Source organism: Gossypium hirsutum, chromosome A13 (assembly GCF_007990345.1).
Source record: "Gossypium hirsutum isolate 1008001.06 chromosome A13, Gossypium_hirsutum_v2.1, whole genome shotgun sequence".
NCBI classification, from domain to species: domain Eukaryota; kingdom Viridiplantae; phylum Streptophyta; class Magnoliopsida; order Malvales; family Malvaceae; genus Gossypium; species Gossypium hirsutum.
Genome location: NC_053436.1, coordinates 11831869 through 11858741, shown reverse-complemented (window position 1 = coordinate 11858741; position 26873 = coordinate 11831869). Strand labels below are relative to the sequence as shown.

At 32.8% G+C, this 26873-nt stretch overlaps 2 protein-coding genes and 1 pseudogene across 2 annotated transcripts; 2 read left to right on the top strand and 1 right to left on the bottom strand.

Moving 5' to 3' along the window:
• Nucleotides 1-1055: 1055 nt before the first annotated feature.
• LOC107894151 (putative [ribosomal protein S18]-alanine N-acetyltransferase) lies at nucleotides 1056-1940 on the bottom strand. Its single transcript, XM_016819373.2, has 2 exons — nucleotides 1691-1940; nucleotides 1056-1547 (listed from the first exon to the last, which is right to left on the bottom strand). The coding sequence occupies exons 1-2, from the start codon at nucleotides 1938-1940 to the stop codon at nucleotides 1318-1320; spliced, it is 480 nt and encodes a 159-aa protein (XP_016674862.1). The 3' UTR covers nucleotides 1056-1317.
• Nucleotides 1941-14506: 12566 nt separating this feature from the next.
• On the top strand, nucleotides 14507-16298 carry LOC107894149 (uncharacterized). Its single transcript, XM_016819371.2, has 4 exons — nucleotides 14507-14778; nucleotides 14889-15047; nucleotides 15443-15655; nucleotides 15940-16298. Exons 1-4 carry the CDS (start codon nucleotides 14599-14601, stop codon nucleotides 16279-16281), a joined length of 894 nt encoding a protein of 297 aa, XP_016674860.1. The 5' UTR covers nucleotides 14507-14598; the 3' UTR covers nucleotides 16282-16298.
• Nucleotides 16299-22806: 6508 nt separating this feature from the next.
• LOC107894148 (uncharacterized) lies at nucleotides 22807-25997 on the top strand (annotated as a pseudogene).
• The last annotated feature ends 876 nt before the right edge of the window (nucleotides 25998-26873 follow it).

Sequence of the window (26873 nt, the reverse complement as noted above, 5' to 3'; positions counted from 1 at the left end):
ATCCCAAATCCTTTCTTTCTTTGAAACCTTAAGCCCCGGGGTCCTTATTTGCTAATAAGGGTTCGACTTGTTTTCATTGAAATATCCAGCAAACAACACTCCATCAAACTCCCTTGTTTCCCAAAGCCATTTAATTTTAAACACCAAGACTTGAATTTATTTCAAGGCCGACACTACCTAATTTCGATCGGGAAATATTACGACTCGTTATTTCATACGAAACGAGCTCGTATCAGTTGGTTACAAGGTACCACCAGTAGAGACCTTTCTACACCACCAGAATCTAAAGTTGCCTTCTCCGATGATGACAAATTCTTCTTGTTCCTTTTCAGTAAGTGACAGCTTCTCCATAAGGTTAAGGATTATGGGAGGGCAAAACCCTGCAACTCCTTCCCAATTATAATCACCTCCATCTGCCACAAAGAACCAACCTAAAAGAACTAGATCTGTGCTAGTACACAACTAAAAGCTCATCTCTACCAGCACAAAAGATAAAACAGAAATAATTCTCACAAGGATACCCTACTGAATGGCTCTAACATTTGCTTTGGAATCTCACATCTTTACATGATACTCTCCTACAAGATTACCAACCAAAAAAGCATCCTCAATTATATATATTATGCATGCATTTGCTTCATCAATCTTGCATATCTAGAGATTGCTATGTCGGTTAATCTGTTAAGAATATAACATTCTTAAGTAAATGTACATATAATTTTATCTAAAATTGCATATACTGAAACATTAAAAAAAAAAAAGAATTATGTAAAAGCTATTCATATCAACATATTATATATGGATTTTTAATTAGTATAATATGATAATGAACCGTATATATGAATATGCTTACCAAAACCCTCGTATTTTACTTCCTTAGAGGTCAAAGGATCAAGGAATTGCACAAGTTTATCCCTTCATCCAATTGCTCTTGTAGAGTTGTCTAAATGCATTGCTCCAAACTAATTTTCACTCAAAAGGACTAAAGAAAGCCTCAAAATCCAAAAGGCCTTTTTAGAAATGAGTTTTTGTTGAAAAACAAGTTTGATCTAAAATTTTATCTTTAATTATGTTTTTTCTTTTCTTTTTTGGTTTACATTCAGTGTAAAGTAGCATAAGGAAGCATTTTGTTCCAACTTTCAAGACAAGTAGACAATGATACAAGATAAGTACAGTACAGGTTTACCTTAATTTACCCAAACAAGCAAGTCCAAAATGGTTGTTCTTCAATTCAATTCAAGGATGCACATTCATTGAATTCAATCCAATATAGATTACTTGAAGAAGAAAGGAAAATGTTTTGAAGCACTGTTCCACTTAGTTTGAATCAAAATCCAAGTACATCCTATTGGCATCTCTATCAGCTGAGTAGTAGCACTTGATCAAGCTATCACCTTGAAAACCAAGCTTCTTGTAAAGACCCATGGCAGGAATTCTCAAAGGATCAACGTGAAGAGATATCCGATGGATGTTTCTGGTCCTGCATTTTTGAATTGCTGCTTTTAGTAATGCTTCCGCATGGCCTTGCCTTCTACGACTCTCTTTCACTGTTCAGGGTATTGAGAGACAAATAAAACAAGAGTAAATAAACAAAAAAGAAGAAAACATAAAATTGACTTGGTACTTTAATCGAACAAGTTATCGGCCAAGTCAATACTCGAATGACGAGGGGAGAAGAAGGAATAGAAACCTGCAAGCTTTGTTATGCAAGCAGAAAGTGAAGAAGGCCAAGAATACATGACATAGCCGACAACCTCCCCATGAAGATCCATCATGTAAAGCAATCCAGTGTTGTTCTTTCTCAGCTCTTGATCGAAGGACCTAGCAAGTGATTCGTGCTTGGGGAAAATCTTCTTTTCCAGCTTCAAGATCTCTTCTACTATGTTTGCAAAATTTGTTGAATTTCTTTGTAGCTCCACCACCGCAGCCCCGGTCTCCATGTTGCTACCTTGTTTCCCACTCCAATCAAAATCTTCTTGGTATATCTTAGTAGTTCCTACTTCTGTCTGAAAACTTATGAGGTTAAAATATGGAAATTTGTAATTTTATTTTAGATTTGAAATTTTAGGTTAATGCTGATAAATTTATTTTATTAAATTTAAGTTTGTTAGTTAGTGAAATCTTTTAGTTATATTGCCATATTTTAAAATATTATATCAATAAATTTAATTAAAAAGTAATAGTGTAAATGGATCTAATTTTTTTTAATTTGAAAAGTTAAGACACTAAAACTTTTAAAAATAAAAGTATAAACATTTTAACTTAATTATGAATATAAAATTTTTTATAGAGATAATTATTTATAATGATTTCAATTAGAATAAGTGAATCTTTTAAATAAAAAAATTTATTTAAGGTTAAAATATGTTGTTAGTTGTTGCTCTTTGATAAACAATTTAAAATTTAGTTCGTGTATTTAAAATTAGAAATTAAGTCTTTTAATTTTTTTATTTAAAATTTCTAATCTAATCATCGAAATCGTAATTATTTTCTTTCAAATTTTATCAAATTAGCATGTTGATTAAGTTGTTGTTACGTGACATGTCATAATTAATAGAAAATACACATGTTAAGTTGACAAATTTTAAAAGAAACTATCAACAATAATAAATTGACTATAATTTTTAAATTGAAACAAGAACTAAATTTCAGATTCTACATGAGTACAAGGGCTAATAACATATTTTAATCTTTATTTAATAAATTAATTGTTTTTCTTTAACAACTTAACCATTGATATTCCGTTAATTTAAGTAAATATGCTGAATTTTTTTTGAAAAAGTACGTTGAAATCAAACATATTTATTGATTTACGTTGTTTTTATTCTCTCTCCGAAAAACGCATCCTACAAAGTTCGTTTTCAAGAGAGAGAATAAAAATGCACCCTTTTTCCTGCCACATCAATGAAAACATGCCCTATAGGACACGCTTTCCTTTCAATAGTAACTTTTAAAATAGTTACAAAGACTACAACGGTCATAAAATTTCCTACATAAAACTAGAGGTAAGCATGGGCCGGACTAGGCCGGGTTTGGGCTGGGCCTTACTAAAAATTCAGCCCATTTGTTAGGCTTGAGCCTGGCCCGACCCGAAAAATGGGCCTAACATTTTGCCCAAGCCCGACCCAGATAAAAATGCTAAAACCCAGGCCCGACCCGTCCCGCCCATATTAATTTTTATATTATTTTTATATAATTTTAAAATACATTTAATACATCAAAAAAACTAAAAACATCAAAATAAATATTTCCCAATAAATTGAAAATAAATTTGAAAAAATATGTATACTTAAATAACACTAAGATGGATGCAACTTAACAAGCAAATGTCTCTAAAATAATAACAAAATTAATAAATGTCTTTAAAATAATAAAAAAAATTAATAATAAAATAAGTTTTATATAATATCCAAACAATAACAACAAAATAGTAGCAACATAATAGTAAAATGGTAACAAAATAAGGAGAAAATAACAAGAAAATAATATTAAAAAATTAGATTTTTTTGTCTTTTAGTGAACTCAGGTCGAGTCGGGCCCGGGCCAAATATGCCTTACCCGAGGCTCGGCCCATTTTTTAAACAAGCCTTATTTTTTTGTCCAAACCCATTTTTCGAGCCTATATTTTTGTCCAAACCCTCCCACATTTCGAGTGGGCCTTCGGGCCAGGCCGGGAGGCCTTACCAATGCTCACCTTTACATAAAAACCCTCCAAACTTCATTCTTTTCAATCAAATATTCAATACTCATTCTTATGTCCTAAATTCCCAATCCTCAATCCTCAATCCTCAATTTCCAATTTTGAATTTTCAATCCTCAATTATTTTTAAATTTTTTTTAAAAAAATTTATTCTCTTTGATTTTATTCTTTTCGTTATAACTTTTAAATGGAAAATCAACTTATTCGTTTGAATGACAAGCATATCTCTGACGTTCAATTACAAATAGTAAGAAATTTTATTCAATTATTTAATTATAAATAGTTAATTATTATGATGTTTAGATTATTAACTTTTTATGTTTATATACTCAGCCTGAAGATCAAATTTTAGATACGTACATAAACAATTTAATCGAAGATACACCGGATGTCATTCATGGACCTTGTGAGATGCAAGATTTTTATACGTGGCTCACATGCTCGAGGGACTAAATTGGATCCCCTACTTATCAGTGCTTTGGTCAAAAGATGGAAACTGAAGACACACACATTTCATCTTCCTTGTGGCGAGTGTATAATTACACTCGAGGACATTAGTTTACAACTCAGTCTACCAATCGATGGGGATGTCGTTACAGGCCAATTATTAGTGTCGATTGGAGTGCAACATGTGAGCAACTACTAAGGAAGGTGCCGAACAAGTTTAGGGGTAGTCGGATCAATATAAGATAATTGGAGGACAACTTCCAAACTGTCGAGGCTTTTGCGAGTGACGTTGAAAAGGAACAATTTGCTTGATCGAGGGTTTTTTAATGCCAGATAAATCTTGTAATCTAGTACATTTAAGGTGGCTATTATTACTAGCTGACTTGAACGAATCAGGATGACTTAGTTGGGGATTGGCGGTGCTGGAGACATTGTATCGAGAAATGTGTCGAGCATTGATACCAGATAAAGTTCAAATCAGCGGTTGCATGCTCATTCTTCAATCATGGGCATGGTATCAACTATCATTTTTACGCCATCAAGTGGAATTCCCTTATGAATTCTCACTCGTCATATGGTAAAATTTATTTGATAATATCATTACCGCTTTTATTTTTCACTGTTATAATTTTGAAATAACATATTATTTAAATAGGTGAAACAACCCTACGAGACACAACGGTATACTGACCAAACTCGAAGATATTCGACTAGCTTTAGATCAAGAAATCGAATAGGAGGTTAGTTTATGAATTTCAAAGTTATATAATATGTATTATAATAGTTGAAATTAAATATTAGGCACGTGCAAAAAAATTTAAATTCGTACTACAGTTTGTATGGATGCCATATATGGATCTGAGGATTCAAGAATGCATCCAGGTCGAATTTTTGGAAAATCGCAACTTCTGACATGTCAAAGTGCCATTAGTCATTTTTGCAACGGTTGAGATACACAAATTTGACCTAATGATGCGACAGCTAAGGTGTACGCAATGTATTCCGCTGCCACCCTAGAAGCATGATGACCTACACAAGATCTACTTGCGGGGGAGACTCGAGGAGGATTGACTAACATTCCACAAGAAGTATATTAAGATGTGGCAGCATAGGTACGATTACTTGCCAACGCGTAAACCATTTCTCACAACCGAAGTTGGTGACATCTTTGGATTACATAGATTGGTCCAGTCATAATGACAAGTCGTATATATTATAGGCTTCGAAAAGGAGGCAATGTTGTCATAGGAGGCCAAGGCAAGGGCGCATCAATCCTAGGTCGGGAGAAGATACCGTGGCGGGATCAACATCTACTCCATTTGTACAGAAGGACTTGATTGTCCTGCAACCTCCTGGTCAATATGGTTCATTTATTTTTTTCATATAGCCTAATTTTTTTGTCATAAACATCACGACACGCACACTTATTCCCCGCATCATCACCTTTAGCTTAGTTTATTTTACACAACACGTGCAACCATTCCTTGCATCAACACATTCAGCACCAATTTATTTTACACAAGCATCACAACACGTACAATCATTCCCTGCATCAACACCTTCTCTAGGGATATATTTTGCATGACTACCACCCACCATGCCATATTACATGCCAATCCTGCCAACAACACTAATGCATTCAGTACACTGACAATTCCTACCTTTTATCTGTAATTAAGCCATGCATCACCATATAGTGGACCGTCAATAGTGTCATAAACACCCCCAACATCGTTGTTCTACCGATGTAGGTCATCCTTGCAACCGCTGACTCAAATAGAAGGGACTATGATGGGTAGCTAGGACACAGTCGCAATCAACCACAAAGGAAGGAGATGAAGTCAGAGATCAATGCCGACGTGCACATCAAGATGAAGCTGAAGTCGACGAGGAGCCATCAAACCAAGTATTGTGACAGAACCCTAGGCGTGCTCGATGCCCACCCGGTTGTGGCACACATTCGAGACATCGATGATTATGTTATTTTGTAATTTTTTATATACTTTGTTTTACATCCCAAATGTACACTTATTTACAATATACAAAATAAATTTATTAAATTGGTTTGATTTGTACACAATCATATTGTGAGTTTAAAATTTACAATTATTTATGTTACTTTTTAATTTAAGTTTTTCTCCGTCCATTTGTTAAGTACAATATTTTCATAAAACAAAGAATTGCTCAGAAAGTTCGAAAAAAGATTAAAACTTTGGCTTGGGTATTGTATTATATCTTACTTCAATAATTAATATTAATTTACACTTTACAAAAAAAATTAATGAATAAGTTAGTGTTTTCACTGCATAAGTTAGTGTTTTAATTAGCTTTTCTACACTTCAATAATTAATATTAACTTTGGCGTGCGATTTCTACATGTGCCATTCTACATTTTCATCAATCAAGTTTATCCCGGGTTGCAAGGGCTCAGAAGCAATCAAGTTTGGTGGTTGAAATGCCCAGAGAGAAAACGCGGGGCAATTTCAACCAACACCAACTTGATTGCTTCTGAACCACACAACCCTGGATTCCCAAAATAATTTTTTTTCCTTTAAACCTCGCCTCATCCCCTAGTCACCCACATCTCAATCTCCTCTAAATTGTTTTTTTTTTCCTTTTTCTTGCGTGTTGGAATTTTCGGGTTTAAAGATTTATTTCTCTCTTGCTTTGAGGGAGACGTAGTTGTTGGAATTTTGATACTAAGAAGGAAAGAATTACATAGAAGGAATGAAAATTTTTGCAACAAAATTGTCTGCTAAAGTTTTTATTATTTTCATTCATTTATTTTAAACAATGTAACAAGTAGAGGTGATCATGCGTCAGGCCAAGTCCAAGCAAAAATTTAGACCCATTTGCTAGGTTTAGGCCAGAAAAATAGACCTAAAAAATTTGTCTAAGCCCGGCCCGGATAAAAATACTAAAACCCAGGCCTGACTCAGCTTGCCCATATTAATTTTTTTATATTATATTATTTTTTTACATAATTTGTAAATATATATAATACATCAAAAATCCTAAAAACATTAAAATAAATATTTTTGAATAAATTGAAAATAAATTTTAAAAAATATTTATACTTCAATAATATTAAGATAGATGCAACTTAACAAGAAAATGTCTATAAAATAATAACAAAATTAACAATAAAAGAAGTGTTATACAATATTCAAACAATAACAACAAAATAGTAGCAACATAATAGTGAAATGGTAGCAAAATAGGAAGAAAACAACAAGAAAATATCATTAAAATAAGAAAAAATAGTAGATTTTTTTGTCATTTAGTGAATTTGAGCTGAGCTATGGAAAAAAATGTCTTACCTAAGGCCCGACCTGTTTTTAAAACTGGCCTTATTTTTTTCCCAGGCCTATTTTTCGGGCCTATATTTTTGCCCAAACCCTCCCACTTTTTGGTTGGACCAGATGGCCCGACCCATGAGCAGGTCTATAATAAGGGTATTTATAACAAAAAAAACTCATAAATATGGAAAGAAATAACAAAGATTTTTATACTAATAAATGTCAAATATAAATGCTAAATATATTATAATAATAAATACTAAATCTTCTAGAAAGAAAAATATATTTTGTTTAACTTGACTTGCAAGCAATATATTTAAATCCTGTTCATATTTTTTAGTTCACCAAAGTTGAAGTGTTCACCAACTTTACATGAACAGTCATCTTGCAACACTCCTTATTGGCCTTCATGCTGCAAACACTAATTTTATCCCTCAACTCTTCAAACCTCGACTTTCTAAATGGTTTGGTCAGGATGTCTACAAGTTGATCCTCGGTACTGCAATGGACCAGAGTCACTTCTTTGTTCTATTCGACTTCTCTCCCAAAGTAATACTTGATTTTAAAATGCTTTCTCTTTCCATGAAAGATTGGGTTTTTCGCAATTGCTATGGCAAACTGGTTGTCGCAAAAAAATTGAGTTGCTTCAACCTACACATGATTCAAATATAAAAAAATTCTCAACCAAATTGCTTAATTAACTGTTGCTGTAGCTACATACTCAGTCTCAGTTGTGGATTGAGCAACTGTTGATTGCTTTTTCAAACTCTAAGAAAATACTCTAGATCCAAATGAAAAGAAATATTCAAAGGTACTTTACATATCATCCACTGATCCAACCCAATTACTATCAGTGTACCCAATAAGTTTTAAGGAGTTCGCCATTGTGGTGTTTGCCGTTGTAAACCAAACACCAAAATCAGTTGTTCCTTTGACGTATCTCAACACCCTCTTTGCCGTTTTGAAATGAAAAGTATCACAACAGTGCATAAATCTTGACAACAAGCTAACTGTGAACATAATATCTGGCCGTGTTGTTGTTAAGTACAACAAACAACCCACAAGGCTTCGATTGTTCTTCTTAAACTTTTTAAAAGTTTTCACTACTGCAGAGTTTTTCTCCAAGTGCAATAGGCATGCTAATTGGTTTACACTACACCATGCAGAACCTCTTCAAAATATTCAATGCGAAGCCTTGTTGACTTATGAAAATTCCTTCTTAAACTTGTCGAACTTCCATCCCAAGGAAATATCTCATTTCCCCAAGATCTGACATTTTAAACATGTTCACTTTGTTGTTTAAACTCATTTACTAAGACTTCGCTACTTCCAATCACAAGTAGATCATCTATATATAGCGAAATAATTAGCGAAGTGAGTTCGCCAGTTTTCTTCATATATAGGGTAGGCTCGCTAGGACTCCTTTCAAATCCTAAGCTTATGAAATGCTCATCTATCCTCGTGTACCAAACTCGCTGACCTGTTTCAAACCGTATAAGGCTTTCTTAAGCTTATATACCTTCTCCTCTTGTCCTTTAATTGTAAACCCAGAAGGTTGCTCCATATAGATTTCTTCCTACAAATAGCCATTTAGAAAGGTTGATTTAACATCCAGCTGATGAATTTTCCAACCCATCTATGTTGCTAAGGCCAATAATAATCTGATCGTGTCTAGCCTTGCTACTGGTGCAAATGTCTCCCAATAATTAATGTCATACTATTGACTGAAACCTTTCACAACCAACCTCGCCTTCATCTTGTTAAGCGAACCATCAACATTTAATTTGGTTTTGAACACCCACTTAACGCCAATTGTAACACCCCTTACCCGTATTCGATGCTGGAATAAGGTACGAGGCGTTACCAGACATAAACTAGCACAATCATTCAAGACCGAGACATGAATTTGCATCCAAATTTAAAACTTTTCATTCACATACATATCGTCCCTTATATAAGCCCTCGAGGCCCAAAACATACATTGGGTGTGGTTCGGGACTAAATCGAGAACTTTCTGAACTTTTGTGACACTTAGAAAATTTCTTGTTTTAGAGGGTCACTTGTTCGTGTGGGTAGGCCGTGTGGTCACACACGTCCGTGTGGCTTGGGACACACCCGTGTCCTCAGCCCATGTAACTCTCTGTTTACGATGTCATCAACATAATAAGGTCACACATCCCAGTCATATGCCCATGTGCTTAGGCCATGTGGCGAATTAAATTCCAAAATCAGGTGCAGACTTCACATGGCCAGGGCATACGCCCATGTCCTAAGGCCGTGTCCTCCACACGGCATGAGACACAGGCCGTGTCTCTCCCTGTGTGTTTACTGCTGAGCATTCTATTTTACCTAATTAAGGTGCAGGGGACACATGGCCTGATTACACGCTCATGGGGCAGACCGTGTGTCACACATGGCCTAGACACATGTCTGTGTGTCTACCCGTGTGGACAACTTTGAGGTTATTTTCCAAGCCAATTGCCACCCTTATATGCACAATAAGATACATGACTTCAAAGGCACTTAACATGGCATAATTGAGCACTTAGACATCATCAACAAGTCTTGATCATGGTAATATTATATCAACTTATACATACACAAGACCCCAAACTTTGTCAAGTCCAAACATACTAATTCACATGCAAGAATTATAGGTTTGCTTCCATTTTACTCATTTAGACCTTAGTTATCATCATACTAACACATACACACAATCACTAACCACATCTCAAAGACATAGGCACATACATAATCATATAATCAATATAAGCCATCATTCATGGTTATATACAAATTGGACCATAAATCACTTTAGGCCAACACATTTGGCCACATTAGCAATGATATAATTAATTAAAAGACAAAGTCCCTATACATGCCATAAACTTAAGAGGTTGGTATTCATTTTTACCCACATGATAGCTTGATAGTGAGATGGCATCTTCGGCAGCCTCCAACCTGAGCTTGCTAAATTAACCTATAAGAGATTGGAAAGGAAGGGGAGTAAGCTCAAAGCTTAGTAATTTCATATGCAAATAAATAAAAACTATTAACATTCATTTACTTTATCCTTCCATAAGGGTATTATTATTACATTTTGCATTAAATCTCATGACTATCACTTATTCATTCATAATGCTTACTCTTTTATCTTACAAACATCAATTATACGTATTGGCATTAGACTAGCAAGCATAATCTCCCCATTATAGCATATCACATTATTAACAAGATATTTCAACTCACTTGACAACATGCACATCATTTACGAGTAATCATAATTTCAACATATAGATTAACAATATTTCACATATTTATATCTCACTTCTCTCTATGTTTTCATAATGACTTAAATCGACGATTATGCTTGTCTTTCCTTTTTCTCATATCCATTGAATCACAGCTTATATATATATATCGAACTATATCACAACTCAATTAGGCCCATAAGCATAACTTGTTCGTATGCATTCTTACCACATATTCATAGTATACTGAGTCCCTTACTCATGAGTTATAAGTACATACCTGTACTAACTTGTAGCACATTCTCATATTTCCTCATCATTGACTTACTTGTTAAATAACTCACTGATTTACCCATTGAACACTTGGAATACTATCGGATACACGGAAAGTTTTTACATAATGCTTCATACGTAGCCACATGCTACCTCATATCACATATCACACATTGCTCGCTCTCGAGCTAATCACGGGCCTGCTCACACAAGCTGACAGTTAAGACATAACTACACAGGCTGCTCACACTAGCTGACAGGTACCCGAAACACATGCTAGGCTACCCAGCCACTGGTAGGACGTACAAGACTAGCACCTGGATCACATTATATACATCACATAATCTCATGAGCTCATAAACACATAGTTCCTAGAGACATGTCACATTGTATCCTAAATTATTCTTAAGGTTCAAAAGGGATTTTCCTCACTTATCCGAACTTCGTCAAATACAACCATAGAATAAATCATTTATTTCATACATTATCAAAGCATTTATAATATTTAAAATACAAACATAACATAACATTATTTACATACGAACTTACCTCAACACCAAAAATGGCAAAGAGGGACCTAGCCGTCAATTACTTATTTTTCCTCTATTCTAGGTTCGAACCTCGTTTTCTTTGATCTATAACATCATATTTAGCTTACTTATTAGTCGCATTATTCATTGTGACCCAAAAATCATACTATGGAAAAATTACGTTTTTGCCCTTAAACTTTGTCATATTTACACTTTTGCCCCTAGGCTCGTAAAATGATTTTCATTCAAATTTTTTGTACTTTAAGCCTAGCCGAACCATTTTTATAACTATAGAAACCCAAATTTTTCATTAAAACACACATTTACTACTTATTTTATAACTTTTACAATTTAGTCCTTTTTAATTTTTTTACCGAAAATCACTTAGTAAAAGTTGTTTCTCTAACCATAAACATCCATAATCTACCATTAATCATCAAAATAAAAAAAAATTCTAACATGGGTCAAACTCTAGACTTTCATCATATCTCAAATAAGTGGTAGAAATAGGTAGATCATGATGCAATGATTTCAAAAATGTAAAAATCATTAAAAACGGGGCAAGAACGGACTTACTATGGAGCTTGGAAAGCTTTAATAAAATCGTATCCATGGTGTCCATGCAAGTTTTGGCCAAGGATTGAAGATGACAAGAAATTTTGGCTTATTTTCCCTTTTTATTCTTTTAATTACCAAATGACTAAAATGCCCCTAACTTAAAAAAAAATTCTGTGCCACCCACTTCATGTCCATTTTTGTCCAAAAGATTAACCAATGGTCTAATTATCATTTAAGGACCTCCAATTTAAAATTTCATAATAATTTGACACCTATAGCTTCTAGAACTCAAGTTTTGCTCTTTTTACAATTTAGTCCTTTTGACTAAATTGAGTGCCCAAATGTCGAAATTTTCGGACGATATTTTCATGAAATCATTCTGTGAAATTTTAGACCTTAAAAATATAATAAAAATAAATTTTCTTACGTCAAATTTGTTGTCTCGAAACCACTATTCCTACTAGGCCTAAAATCGGGCTGTTACACCAACGACCTTTTTGTGTGATGGTTTGTCAACGAGCTCCCAAGTTTAGTTTTTATGAATCATGCTCATTTCCTCTCGCATGGTTTCTTTCCACCTTTCTATAGTTTCAGCCTTTTCAAAGCTCGCAGGTTTAAGTAGTGCTACGTCAGCTCTCTGATAGATCTCATCAATGGAACGCGTGCCCCTTACTGGAGTGTTGTCGAAGTATGCTTTAATTAGCTCATCACTAGACTATGACCTTAGCTCGCCATCATCATAATGGTTTTTCGAGACCAATTCGCCCAATCTTTGCTCAACCTTAGTAGTATCCTAATTCCATATTTTACTTTCATCAAACACAACATCCTTGCTCGCCAAAATTTTCTTCGAAGAAGGATCATAAATTCTATAACCCTTCCTATTGTTGTTCTATCCAAGGAAGATACTTGACTGTGACCTCTTTTTTAATGTGCTCTTTTTCACTTGTGGAACATGAACAAAATAGATGCATCCAAAAACTTTAAAGTAAGAAACATAAAGTTTGTTTCCAAACCAAGCTTCGAATGGAGTCTTTCCTTCTACAGCCTTGGCTGGTAATCTGTTCAGCAAATAGATTGATGTGTTCACTACCTCAGCCCAAAATTCTTTTGGCAACTTGCTTTCAAACAATAGACACCTCTTGTTCTTTCTTTCGCACACTCTATTCTACCGCTGAGTATAGATGTTTGTAAGTTGGTGATGGATTCTTGCTTCTTCATAGTAGCTTTGGAATTTATCTGAAGTGTACTCGGTTCTATTATTAGACTTGACTTTTTTCAGTTTGCAATCAATTTGGTTTTCAACCTATACTTTAAACTTCCAAAACACTTCAGCTACATTAGATTTCTGTTTCAAAAAATGTACCTAGTAATACTTGGTATAGTCGTCAATGAACAAGACAAAATATCTACACCCATTCAATGAGGGTGTTTTCATGTGTCCGCACATGTCAAAGTGCGCAAACTGTAGCTTTTCTTGAGCTCGCCAAGCTTTGCTCCTTGGGAATGGTAACCTCGCCTACTTTCTAAGTTGGCAGACTTCGCAGATAGCACTTTGCTTCTCTACACTTATTGTTTCTTTCACTAAACCTGCTTCATACATTCGGCTAATAGACTCATAGTTTGCATGTTCCAGTCTTTTGTGCCAAAGGTTCGCATCATCAACCGTACTAGTATAGGCCACTTGGTTAGCCAAATTCCGGTCTAACATAAAACTTCTATTTTTCATTGAAATTGTTACAACTTCTTGTCCTAATAAATCAAATATTATGCAACCATTCTTAAAAACTACATTGTAGTTTAATTATACTGAAACTCTACTGTGTTTTTCTTCCTCATACTTATGTTTGAGTTTTATAAAGCATCCTCTTCTGATGAGAAGATCTCGTTGTTGTGCTTGCGTAATCACTGTTGACTATGACTCCATTTATGCTCCATTCTTTGACAGCGTAACCTTTATAAACTTGAAGCTCTAGCTACACTTCAACCCTAGATCGTATAATCACTGACAACTTGGACCTTGAGTTGCAACGCAATCTGGCTTATCGGGTGATGACTCCATACTCACATGACAGATGAAATTTGTAGGTCACTAAGCTTCACGACACCATTATAAAATCAAACATTCCTTAAAACTATAACCATGTCTATCTCAAATATGAACAAAAATAAATCTACAAACTTTTAATTTCCAACCACAAGAAAAAAAAATTCTTTATCAAAGTAAAAATGTATCCTATAGGACGTGTTTTTTTATCTCTTGAAAACATGTCCCATAAAACACATTTTCAGGAGAAAAAAAAAACAGCATCTATCACACCTTTATACAAAATCAGCATAATTTCTCAATTTTTTTCAGCATACTTCATTAAATTAACCATTAATATTCTTATTTAATGAGAAAATAAAGTTAACAATACAATAATACCCCCGTGAAATTGAAGAATACAATATAAACCACATAATTCTAGTAATCAGGTTTCTTTGAGTTGAGAAACCAGGTAGTTAAAAAAGAGAATTTTAGAGGGGGAATACCAAAAATGATTCTTGCTTCGCCTATCCTTAACCCCAAACCTAAATTTGGCGGCCATTTCAGCAAATCGCTTGCTATATCTTCCAACCCTTTGCTTCGCTGCTCCTTCTTCAGTACTAAATTCAGTTCTACTCTTCTCAAGTGTCACTGCTGCACCCACAACAAAGATACAGATAAGTCCACTCAAGTAACCACTTTTACTTCAATGTCTGCATTTTTATGAACTAAATTTATCCTTTTAGATTAATTTCTGATCAAATTATGGAAAAACGGGTTTTGCATTATGGGGATGAACAGGGGTTTTCAGTGTTGACATCAGACATCCCATGGAAGACGGAGAGTTTATGGAGCACCATGGCTTTGTATATGTTCAATTTGCACATTCCTTTGGGTTTTGGTGGCCTTTCCATTGTTTCTTATCTCTTGCATCAACCTGTCCTTGATCCCCAGACTGAGGTTTTGATTTATCCTTTTTTTTTTATTTCATAATGTTAAAGATTGTAATCCGAGCTTGGTCTGTTTTTTTGAGTCCCTTGTTTTTGGCTTTGTTTAGAATTAGATAAATGTTGGGTGCTCCAGCCTCCAGAGATGAGATAAGGCTAGGGACCTGTAACCTTTTTTTGAAAACCCAAATGGCTGCGAAGTGTGAATGAATTTAAGGTCTTGGATAGGTTCATTTTTTGATGGTTCATCAGATGAAGGTCCACTCAAAACTTGCATTTTCCAGTGTTAATTGTGCCTTTAATGAAGTGAGCAGGAAATCATTTGTGCTAGATATCTTACTTGCTGGCTTATAGCCTTATACCAACTCTTTGATTTGATCTTCCATCTTTTTTCTAAATTTTCTGCAGGCACTATCGTTGCTTGTAATTGATACTTTGGAACTGCTTGCTACTTTCTTTCTCCTGAAGAGCACCATTAAGCCAAACAATAGGCTTTTGGACATTTTCAAAGTTAACCCGTTAGAAGGGAATTGGTTATTAGCATCAGCACTGGGTTTCGGAGTACTTATTTTGTTAGTTTTCCTTACATCAATTGTTGTTGATGGATTATATGGGATAAAGGTTAGTTTCTTCATCTTCATTGCTTTTACTATCCTCCTTTATCAGATGGCTTTTATCATGGTATGGGTCACCTTATCGTCATGTTAAAATGGTTTTGCAATGTCTTGTTTGCTTTTATATGCCATCGTCACGTTCTACCTTTGCATGCTTTCTAGTTCATTTTTGATGTAGTTTCCAATACATCATATTGTCTCTAAGATGTGTTAACAGAAAGAAGGGTGGCTGTAAAAGAAATGGAAAGTAACTTACATTTTTCCTTTTTGTTCTTTTGATTTGAAGTATAGGATGTAAATAATCTGATACTGAAGGAAATGCTTGTAAGAAGTGACATCTCCAAAGGTGCTTGTATTACCGTATACTGCATCATCACACCTATCTTAGAAGAAATGGTATACAGAGGCTTCATGTTGGCATCTCTTGCCTCGACAATGAATTGGAAGCAAGCAGTTGTGATTAGTGCCGCCGTCTTTAGTGCAGCTCACCTGTCTGGTGAGAACTTTTTACAGTTGTTTGTCATTGGGTGCATCCTTGGGTGCTCTTATTGTGGAACTGGAAACTTGAGTTCTTCCATTCTCATACATTCTTTGTATAATGCGTTCACATTGATTATAACTTTTTTATCATAGATAACAAGTTTGATTTCTTCTCTGGTTTCCTTGGCCATAGTATTAGTAGGAAAAAAACAACTTGGAACTGATGTACAAAATATAAGCATCTGGTTGAGCTTAGCTAAGCTAAGCTACTTCGTTCCTCTCTTTCAAAGAGAGGATCCTCAAATAAAAACAGTACATGCATTTTTAGTATTTAATCCTAGAAAAACTGTCCCTTAACCTTTTTATGCATGTTTATATGCCTGTTGCATACAAATTAATGTTTGGGAACAAAAGGAATAGCCATTAGCTATGATTAGGAGATAAACCGTCCCTATATACTGTACGAATGGAAGGTGCTACCAGAGCATTAATTTGGAAAATACCGTTAATTTATTCAAAAAAGTTAAACTTTAAAATATTTTTATAAAATTATAGAAAATTTTTAAATTCTATTCAGAACGAGTTTTATGCTTTCAAAACAAAATACAAAAATCTTGTGCCAATTAAAACAAAAGAATGAAGAAATTTGCAAATATAAGAATGTTATTTAATTTGTTAAAAGTTACTCAAATTCTTAAAGAATATATAAGAAATTAAGTAAAAAAAAAAATAGGATGTCGAGTTACCAACCGCCCGTCTGGTGGTACTGGAGTTATTAATAATTTTGTTAAGGTGCCACCCAGGCGGTTCGAGCTACCGCTTGGGCGATATATAGTAAAAATAAATTTCGTTTAAGGAGTTGTCACTTAGAAGGTATTATAACCATTCATAAATTCGTACTTCTATAAAACTTTGCCATATTATCTCCATATCATGCCTAGGGGTGTTCATTCGGTTAACCGACCGGTTAACCGACCCGAAATTACTATAACCGAATTAACCGACCTTCCAAAAATTTTAACCGAACCGAAATTTTTTCGGTTAATAAGGTCGGTTAACCGAATTAACCGAAAATTATGTATTTTTTATTTTTGGTTAAAAATTACCTGAATTACCCGAATTACCCGAATTACCCGAATTAACCGAATTAACCGAATTACCGAAAAATACCCGAATTTTTTTATTTTTTATTTTTAAAATTTAAAAAATTTATAAATTATTAAAGTAAATTGGGTTTTAGACTTTAGTAAATTGGGTTGTCTTTTAGTTTTAGTTTTATTGGATTGGGTAATTGGGTAAACTTTAGTTTTAGTTTTATTGGGTTGGGTAATTGAGTTTGGGTTGAGTTGGATAATTTTATTTATTAATTTTTTCGGTTAACCGACCGGTTTCGAACCGAATTAACCGTTAACCGAAAAATCATAAAAAAATTAACCGACCCCCGACCGAAAAAATTCGGTTAACCGACCGATTAACCGAATTCGGTCGGTTAACCGAATTTTTTCGGTTTTACCCGAATTATGCACACTCCTAATCATGCCAATAGTTTTCAAATCATTTTAAATATATTTGAATGACTTATAGACTCTTTCAAATACGAAAACATATGCAACACTTTTACGAAAACAATTGTAATTTATTAATGATTTAAGGGTGTTAAACTCTTTAAATTTTTTCAAAAAAAAGTAATTAAGCCATTGATTTTTTTGGTACACAATTAGATACTTGAACTTTAAAATACATCAAAAATACTCTTTGACCGTTAACTTTAATAGTTGATCATTAAAGTTAATTGCTCATAATTATTTTCAATTAAAGCTACCCCGTGTCACAACCACGGTGTGACATGTGGCAAAAAATTATAAAAAATAAAATCAATAAAATTTATAAAAATTATTAAATTTTAATAAAAATATTAAAATATTAAAAATTAAAAAAAATTATAAAATGCATCAAAAAGACCTTTTAACCATTAACTTTTAACTGTTGGCTGTTAAAGTTAATGACCTCTAGTTTTTTTCAATTAAAGCTATTACAGGGTGACATATGGCGAAAAATGATAAAAAATAAAAATCAATAAAAGTTATAGAAAAATTATAAAATGCTTCTTTTAATACGATAATTTTTTTTATTTTTTATGAATTTTATATTTCTTTATATTTTTTATAATTTTCATGACTTTATAAAATTTTACAATTTTTTATAATTTTTTTTACGATTTTTCTAATTTTTTTTCTAATTTTAAGCATATATTTATATTTTTATTAAAATTTAGTCATTTTTATAAATTTTATTATTTTATTATTTTTTATTTTTTTGCCGCATATCATGTTGTGGTTGTGACACGTGATGGCTGTAATTGAAAAAATTAAGGGTGGTTCAAGTACCTAATTGAGTGCAAAAAAATGTAAGAGCTTAATTGCTTTTTTAAAAAAAAATTGAAGACCTTTTTAATACATTTTAAAAGTTCACGTATCCAAGTCAAGTCAGTGAAAAAAAAATTAACTTAATTACTTTTTTTTTGTTTTAAGAGTTTAAAGGGATTTTTTTCACCCTTAAACATTTATTAATCATCAAATTAAAACCAAATTATTCAACTTATCCTTGAATATAAACCATGCTATAGGAGACTAGAATCCAATTCTATTGCATACTTGTCAACCTTTCAGAGGTGATGGAGACTCCAAATGATTGTGACTTTTCAAAATCGCAAGTAGCATAAATATTTAGTAAATAATCAAGGAAAATATTCAACCGCTTGTGAGGAGTTAATTTACTTTTATCATTAAACTCAAAAGGATCCAAATCAAATTCCCTTTATGAAATTCATCCTTCTATCACCTTTTTTACCTTTAATCATATACTTGAAATGTCATTCAAATAAGTCTTTTTAACCCCTATATGTTTTTGTTTATTTCATAATTCATGTTTGATTCAAATTTTCATATGTTATACTTCCATTTCTTATAACATGCATCCCTTATAACTCTTTTCATGGTTCTTATTTAATTCATTTTTACTATATACTTTTACTCTCAATCTCTTCTACCTTGGGACCTTTAAGCTTCATTTTTCATTTCAGAATTTGTTCATTGCTTTCATGTTTTACATTTTCATTCATTTTATAGTATTTAACAATTTTCAGGCTTATGCCCATTGTAATCTTAATAAAATAGAACACGGATGTTATAAGACTCCACAAACATCAATAACCGTAAAGTGAAATGTCCGAAGATAATAGAATTTTAATGATTAATAATAGATGTTTAACCAAATGTATCATAATATAACTTCAAAAAAAAAACACATATCACACAACTTCGAATCACATGTAACACCAGTACAAAACTCTAATAAAATTATATGCATGTGGCCCTAATTAGAATGTCAATCGTATCTTAATTTTTCTACCAAACTTATATGAGCTTAGAAACAAATTTAAACGCAATTTTACATTTCTTTCATAATTCAACAGCGCGAATGAAATTTCACTATTTCATAACCATATAACAAGGGGTCTTTAGACCATTCGTAAACACATAACTCATTTTCAATGCTACTTTCACATTTTCACAGTCACCTATATTTCTTTGCATGTATTCACATAGTCACACGTGTACATATGCCAAACCATCCTCCACTACTGACCAAAAAAGGTCTTTCAAGGCAAAAATTGAACATAAACAGTTCAAAAACTCAACATTGAATGGTTGAATTACGTTTTCAATTCCCCTAGAAAAATTACTTACTCACTTAACGCTCTTTTAATATAAATTTATGGTTTTGACACCAATCAATTTATATTTTTATCTCATCTTCGCTCTTGCCCTCAACAATGCTATTATTATTTGAGTAGTTTAACGGCTGGTAATGGCATATAATTTAACGAAATTTTTTATTTATATTTTATCTTTTTTTTATTAGGGGATAGAATAATATTTTTCAAGCATTAACTCATTATGAATATCAAACAAAAATTTGATATCAACTTTTTTTATCACTTTACTTATAATTTAACTGTCAATTGTTAATCTTTTTAACATACAAAGTAATGATGAATTTTATAATATTTTGAAACATCTTATTATATAAATAAAAAGTTAAGTTTGATAAAGATTTTTTTTTCGAATAATCTCATTATAAGTTCTTGATCGTACATGTTTTTTTAACATAATGTTTAGAACTACACATAGTCCCTTCTTATCCCATAAATAGAAGAATAATGAGCTTCAATACGCTCAAACCTATATTTTCCCATATTAATAATAATACTCATACTAATCAAGTTAAGACTCAATCGACAGATTTTACATAGATAATTAAGTAGTAGTAGGATTTGATGTTATTTGATTCATTTCATTTCTTTACTTTAAAGAGAGAAAAACAACCTAATTAAATTATATTAAATTGAGTAAAGAAAAAGCATGAGCCCAAATCTCAATAGGTAACTTTCAGTGATCCATAAAAAGAAATTTCACAAATGATTACCTCACTCACCACTCATTAAAATTTAACAAATTTAATATTTTATTCAATATTCCCATTAAAAAAAATAATGACATTTTTTAAAGGTCGATAGTTAAATTTAACATTAAAAAGAATAAAAGTTAAATTGAAAAAAAGCATAATGAATTATTTGGCCTTTTAACTTTAAAAAAAATTATTTTAAATCTCTATTTAATTTTTTTTGCCTTTTTTAAACTTTAAACTTGCCTTTTTATCAAATCACTCTAAAATGAATGGAAAAATTAACATTTAACTTTGTCGATGTTGCATACACGTGGATTGCTATGTGAATGACATGTCAGCATTTATTTATTTTTTAAAATTTTTAAAAAATCCAAAAAAATTATAAAAACTATTTTTAAAAATTAAAAATCATTAAATTTATTAAAAAATATATTAATTTTAAAATTTAAAAATTAATTAAATGTTAATGTGTCATCTACATGGCAATCCACATGTATGTCACGTCATCAAAGTTAATAAACTTAGCTTTTCTATCTATTATGGGTAATTTGACAAAAAATACAAGTTTAAGGGCTCAAAGAGGCAAAAATTTAAATGGTGGGCTAAAATGATTTTTTTTTAAAGTTGTAGGACAAAAAAGGTCATCATTATGCCAAATGTAAACATTAAAAACTAAATTTAAAATGACACATTCTTTCTATATAATACAATTTCAAATCACTAACGCTATATTATTAGGTTTTTTCCCTAGATAATACAAAAAGAATTATGAAAATGGGGTATGTTGTAGATTATTTACAAAAATAATATGTTTTTATAGTAAAATTAGGTGTTGCTAATGCATCAAGCAGCATTACCGATAAAAAATAATATTTTAATAAAAATAAAAAAATAATATTTTAATCTAAAGGGGTGACGCCAAATTGTCGGGCAGCCTTTTTCACCATGACTTTGACTTTTTTTTTATTTGGGGTGATTGTGATATAATTTTGAATTTCACACCTTTATTTTATGGAAATTAGAAGTTAGTCCATTTAGTTTAATTTATTATAATTTGATGGCTTTTTTATCCTAATATTCCAAAAAATAATTAAATACTAAAATGGGTCACCTACAATTTAATTATCGAAATGGGTCATTTGCTACAATATTTTTTAACGCCGTCTGACTGGTTGGCGACACCACGAGGTTTTTTTTAAAAAAAATAGTTTTTTATTATTGCCACCAAACACATTGGCAACACTGAAATAAAATATAGTTAGTGATTATATTTATTATGTTACAAAATAGCTATTTTAACTTAGGTGGTAGAGTGTGTGATTTTTAATTATATGGTCATGCCACCAAGTTAAAAACCACGCACCTTACCAGTTGAAATAAAATAATTATTTTATAATATGATAAATATAATAACTAACTATATTGTAGTTTGATGTTGTTAATATGTTAAGCGGCACTAATAAAAAAATATTTTTTTTAAAACCCATGTGGTGCCATCAACTAGTTAGGTGGCACCGAAAAATATTATAGCAAATGACCCATTTTGATAATTAATTTGTAGGGTGACTCATTTTGATATTTAATTATTATTATTTTTTAGATTATTGAGGTAAAAAACCTTAATTTGATCTTTGTATGTTTTCAAAATTTAAAAGTTATTTAATATTGTTAAACTCGATCATCAAATTACTTATTTCAAGATTAAATGTTTATCAAATTCATGTGAAAAAAATTAATAAAATCATCAATTCAACAATTTATACGTGGAAAATTAATAAATTGTTGAATTGATGATTTTATTAATTTTTTCACATGAATTTGATAAACAATTAATATTGAAATAAGTAATTTGATGATCGAGTTTAACAATATTAAATAATTTGACTAAATTTTTAACTTCGAAAACATATAATGATCAAATTATGATAAATTAAAATAAATGGACTAACTTCAAATTTCTATAAAATAGAGGTATGAAATTCAAAATTATACAACAATCACTCCAAAGTAAAAAAGGAGAGAGTAAAAGTGAACATGAAAAAGGGGTGCAACATGACATTTTAGCCACCCATTTTTAGATTAAAATATTACTTTTTAAATTTATTATTAATTTATTAAAATATATTAATTTTATAGGTGATGCGGATGACATGTAGAAGGCATACCATTGGATATATTATCTAAATAGAAAACCTTACATTACGTAAATAACTGATGGACCTCTGGTCAGGGGTTAAAAAAAGGGTGTGATGTCAAGCATCCGAAAATTAAATTCCCTCTCCCGTGGTTCCTGGCATCATTCCATTTCAATAATCTTACAACCAGAATCGCTTGCTCTACATCGCAAGCCATAAATCTTACACGTATTCATCCTACCCTTCGACGGATCTTGCTTTCCGTTCACTCGAATCTTGCTTCATCGCAAGCACAATTGAATTTCTGTTTTCTCAAACAATAATCCTCTCAAAACTCTGTTATCTCCCTCTGATTTTCTCTCGCTTTCTTTCGTAATCTTTATTCTTTTTAATTCAATCTTTCTCTTCTTTAATTGTTTTTTCCTTAGCTTTGCTGCTCTGAAAAAAAATGGATATGACATGGAGGATTCTCGCTCTAGCAGCTCACATTCTATTCACTCCGTGGCTTTCCATGTTTACTTTGCCGCTGTTCGAACCCGCCGGTTTGCTAAGAATTTGATACAGAGTTCTCCACGAATATATTTAGTTGGAGGCTGTTAAATTTTCTTTTTCTTTTTTATTTTTAGTGTTACTTTTTGTTTTTGGGAAATTTGTTGATTTGACATTTTAACTATTTCTTTGCTTGGAACATAGAAGTTCGAAGGACTGATTTACAGATATTAGGGTCTGCCATGAAATTCTATGAGAATTTACAAGTTTGTTTGCTGAAGGAATCGGCGGATCGAATTTTTAAGGTTCTCTGAAGTACCCCCTTCTTTTGTTAAGTTTTCATGTGGAATTGCTGAATGCTTCAGCCTTTTCAAGTGTAGAAGAAGTTGAAGAAGCTTACAAATTTGAAATTTATGGCTTTCAATGATTCTTAACCTTCAAGTCAGGTTGTTATGCAATTGGATTCTATTAGAGCTTTTACATGCCCATAAAAAGAAATTAAAAAGAAAGCCTTGAATTTGAATTTAGTTTTGGTGGAATTGTCGATTTACTGTGGTTTGAGTTTTATCATATTGTAATTCAAATGGAAGAAAGGAGGGACTTAGGATTTCCACGGACAATTGCTTGTAGTTTAAAGGAACAGTTAGCAAGAACCACTCTTAATAATGTACGGTCACAAGGGCATACGTATATAGAGCTTCGTGAGGAACGGAAGCGGTTCATTTTCTTCTGCACTCTGTGCCTTGCACCATGTTATAGTGATTCGGTGTTGATCATCTGAAGGGGAACCTTCACACAAAGAGATTAGCTGCTGCTAAGGTTACATTACTAGGAACTAATCCACGGCCTTTCAATGATGGTGTTTTGTTCTTTGGTAAGTCTAACGAAAAAGAGAAACAATTGGCTCTTGTAAATTTTAATGAAAATAGGTTGTTAGAATTTGAAAGCAATGACAACAACCTTGTTATTGTGGAATATGTTGGCAGTGAAGTTAGTTCCTATGAAAAGAATGTACATGGTAGAGCAGAGGATTCAGATCTGGTGATTCCAGGGGTGCTAATCAAGGATGAGGTCTCTGACTTGAAAGTAAGTTTGATTGGTTTTGGGAAAATAGCAGCAAGATTCTGTGAGAATGGAGTCTCAAATAGGTTGAGCAGAATATGGTGCGAATGGATGGGGAAAGAAGCTCCAAGAAATGATGATAAGGTGAAGGTTCCAAAGTATGAATTTGCTGTTGTTACTTTTGTTTATAACTGTGATCTAGGAAGAAAGAGTTTGCTTGATGATGTCAAATCACTTTTAACATCTGGTTCCCCCATGGAATTGGGTAATGTTGTGGCTGCTGGCCGGAAAAGGAAGAAGTCGTTTTCTGATCCAGAGGACGTAAGTGAATCTTTGAGTAATCAGTACGATTCATCTGGGGAAGACTCATCAGCTTCAAATAGCGCTTCTTCAAGACTTGCATTAGATCGATATGATGATCAGCTTCTGCTCACAAGATTTATATCAAGTAAGGCGGCAACAGCGTATAGCTGCTGAAAGAATGTGTGATATCTGTCAGCAGAAAATGCTTCCTGAGAAAGATGTGGCAGCGCTCTTGAACTTAAAAACTGGAAAACTTGTTTGCAGTAGTAGAAATGTTAATGGGGTATGCTTCATTAGTAAACTTGGTTCTGAATCACCTTTAAATATGGATCATATTGGTCAATATGGCTTATTTTATAGTCTCAGCTTGAAGCACTAATTAACATGTGTATTTTTGGGGTTCCAAATTTTATTTACATCTACTGTCTTTCTAAAAATTTTGTAGGCATTCCATTTATATCACACTTCATGCCTTATAAATTGGATCCTTCTTTGTGAGCTTGAGACGATTGAAAGCCATAAAGTTAATCCAATAGTAAGAAGAAGATATAGGAGGAAAAATGGAGCCAAATGCAATGAGATGGGGAAGGATTTGGAGACTAAACCTATGGGGTTCCTGATTTCTTCTATACTCTGCCCTGAGTGCCAAGGTACTGGAATTGAGGTTGAGGATGATAAGCTGAAAAGCCTGATATCTCTCTGTCTCAGGTATGCATTTTGTGATCTTAAAACATCAAGCTGCTGTATGTATGAGGGATCTATATGGAGTTCGTTTCTTTCAAATTAGTAGAACTGATTATGCTTATGTTATTCAAATCATGCAGCATAAGTCTATGTTGATTAACATGGGTTTTACTGTACTTTCAGATGTTTAGATATAAAATTAAAGTCAGTGATGGTCGTAGAGCATGGATGAAAAGTCCTGAAATGTTGGAGAGCTGTTCAACAGGGTTTCATTTTCCTTCTCTGTTTGGAGAGATGGTTCAGGTTTTCAGACTTGTGCTCACCATTTCCATTTTGTATCAATGAAAATTAGAGACCTTTAACCTTATATTCATTTTAAGTTTGGTGTTTCTTGGTTGCAGGAGAAAGTATTGCCTCTAAAATTTCTGCATTTCTACAGCGCTGACAACTGTGAATGTGGCTCAAGTTTGGTAGGATGAATTCTGTGCAGTTGACCTTATCGTCGATGTCAGCAACAATGCGTAGTGTAACCTGTTATACGTATACAGCAGGTCATGAATACAATGAATAGTTAGCACTTTTGCAATAGGATATTCTCTTTCTATTTTCCATCACCGAGCTTTGTAAATAACTGTTGTACATTGCTGATAACTGCCTGCATTGTAAATGATCAGGTCGTCATTGACTTTTATATTAGAAATATACAGATATAGTACTTTCCACTCATCTTGTCTATTGCTCTACTGTAGTTCCTGTCATTTAATTTTAATTGATGAATGCGAACTTCAGTGTTTTAGATTTATGTAGTACGCCATTTTAACAGTAACAAGTGGGCGGCCAACCTGGAAATCAGCCGGCAGTTTCATAGTTGATCCAACTAAAGATTACCCATACAGGCTTTGCGAAATCCCAGTTGACAAGCCTGCTGGCCTCCACTGGTGCTCGAAAAAGTGGTGATATATGGGTATAGTTAGCTTTTAAAGAATCTAGTTTTCTATATTCCAGGTGAATTTAATATAATATTATGTATAAAAAATGAAATGATTAGTGAACTTTAAGAAACTAGTGTCATCATATTCACCACTTACTGTGCGGGCGAGTACAAGTAGAACATCCTGTTGTAACCCGTTGGCTATAAGATACGCCGCATATTGAACTGGCGTCCCTCAACCTGTGTTCAGATACTATGGAGTGGCTGGCAGAACAGCTCGGCTCTTGAGCAAAGCATTTATAGGCACATTTTTGGAGGACAAGTAAAATGATTGTTTTGGTAAGGTGAGGATATGTTACAATCTAGCAAAATGAGGTGTCGTGTAGAGATGATGGAGAGGAAGATAGGAGCAAACTTTGGAAAACAAGTGCGATGGCAAGTGGTGGTGATTGACGCAATAAGGGGTTAAGAAAGATGAGAGTTATGTGATTGTAGAAAGAAAGTTGCAAAGAGGATTTTAGAGAACGAAGTTTGCCAAAAGATCCAAAAAGAAAAAAGTCCTCAAATGAGAAGCTCAAACTTTATTTATAAGCCTTGAAAAAGGAAGTTATGAAAAGAAAGTGGGCATGAACATGCAAAAATGGTGGGTTGTGGGATTGAAAATGGTTACA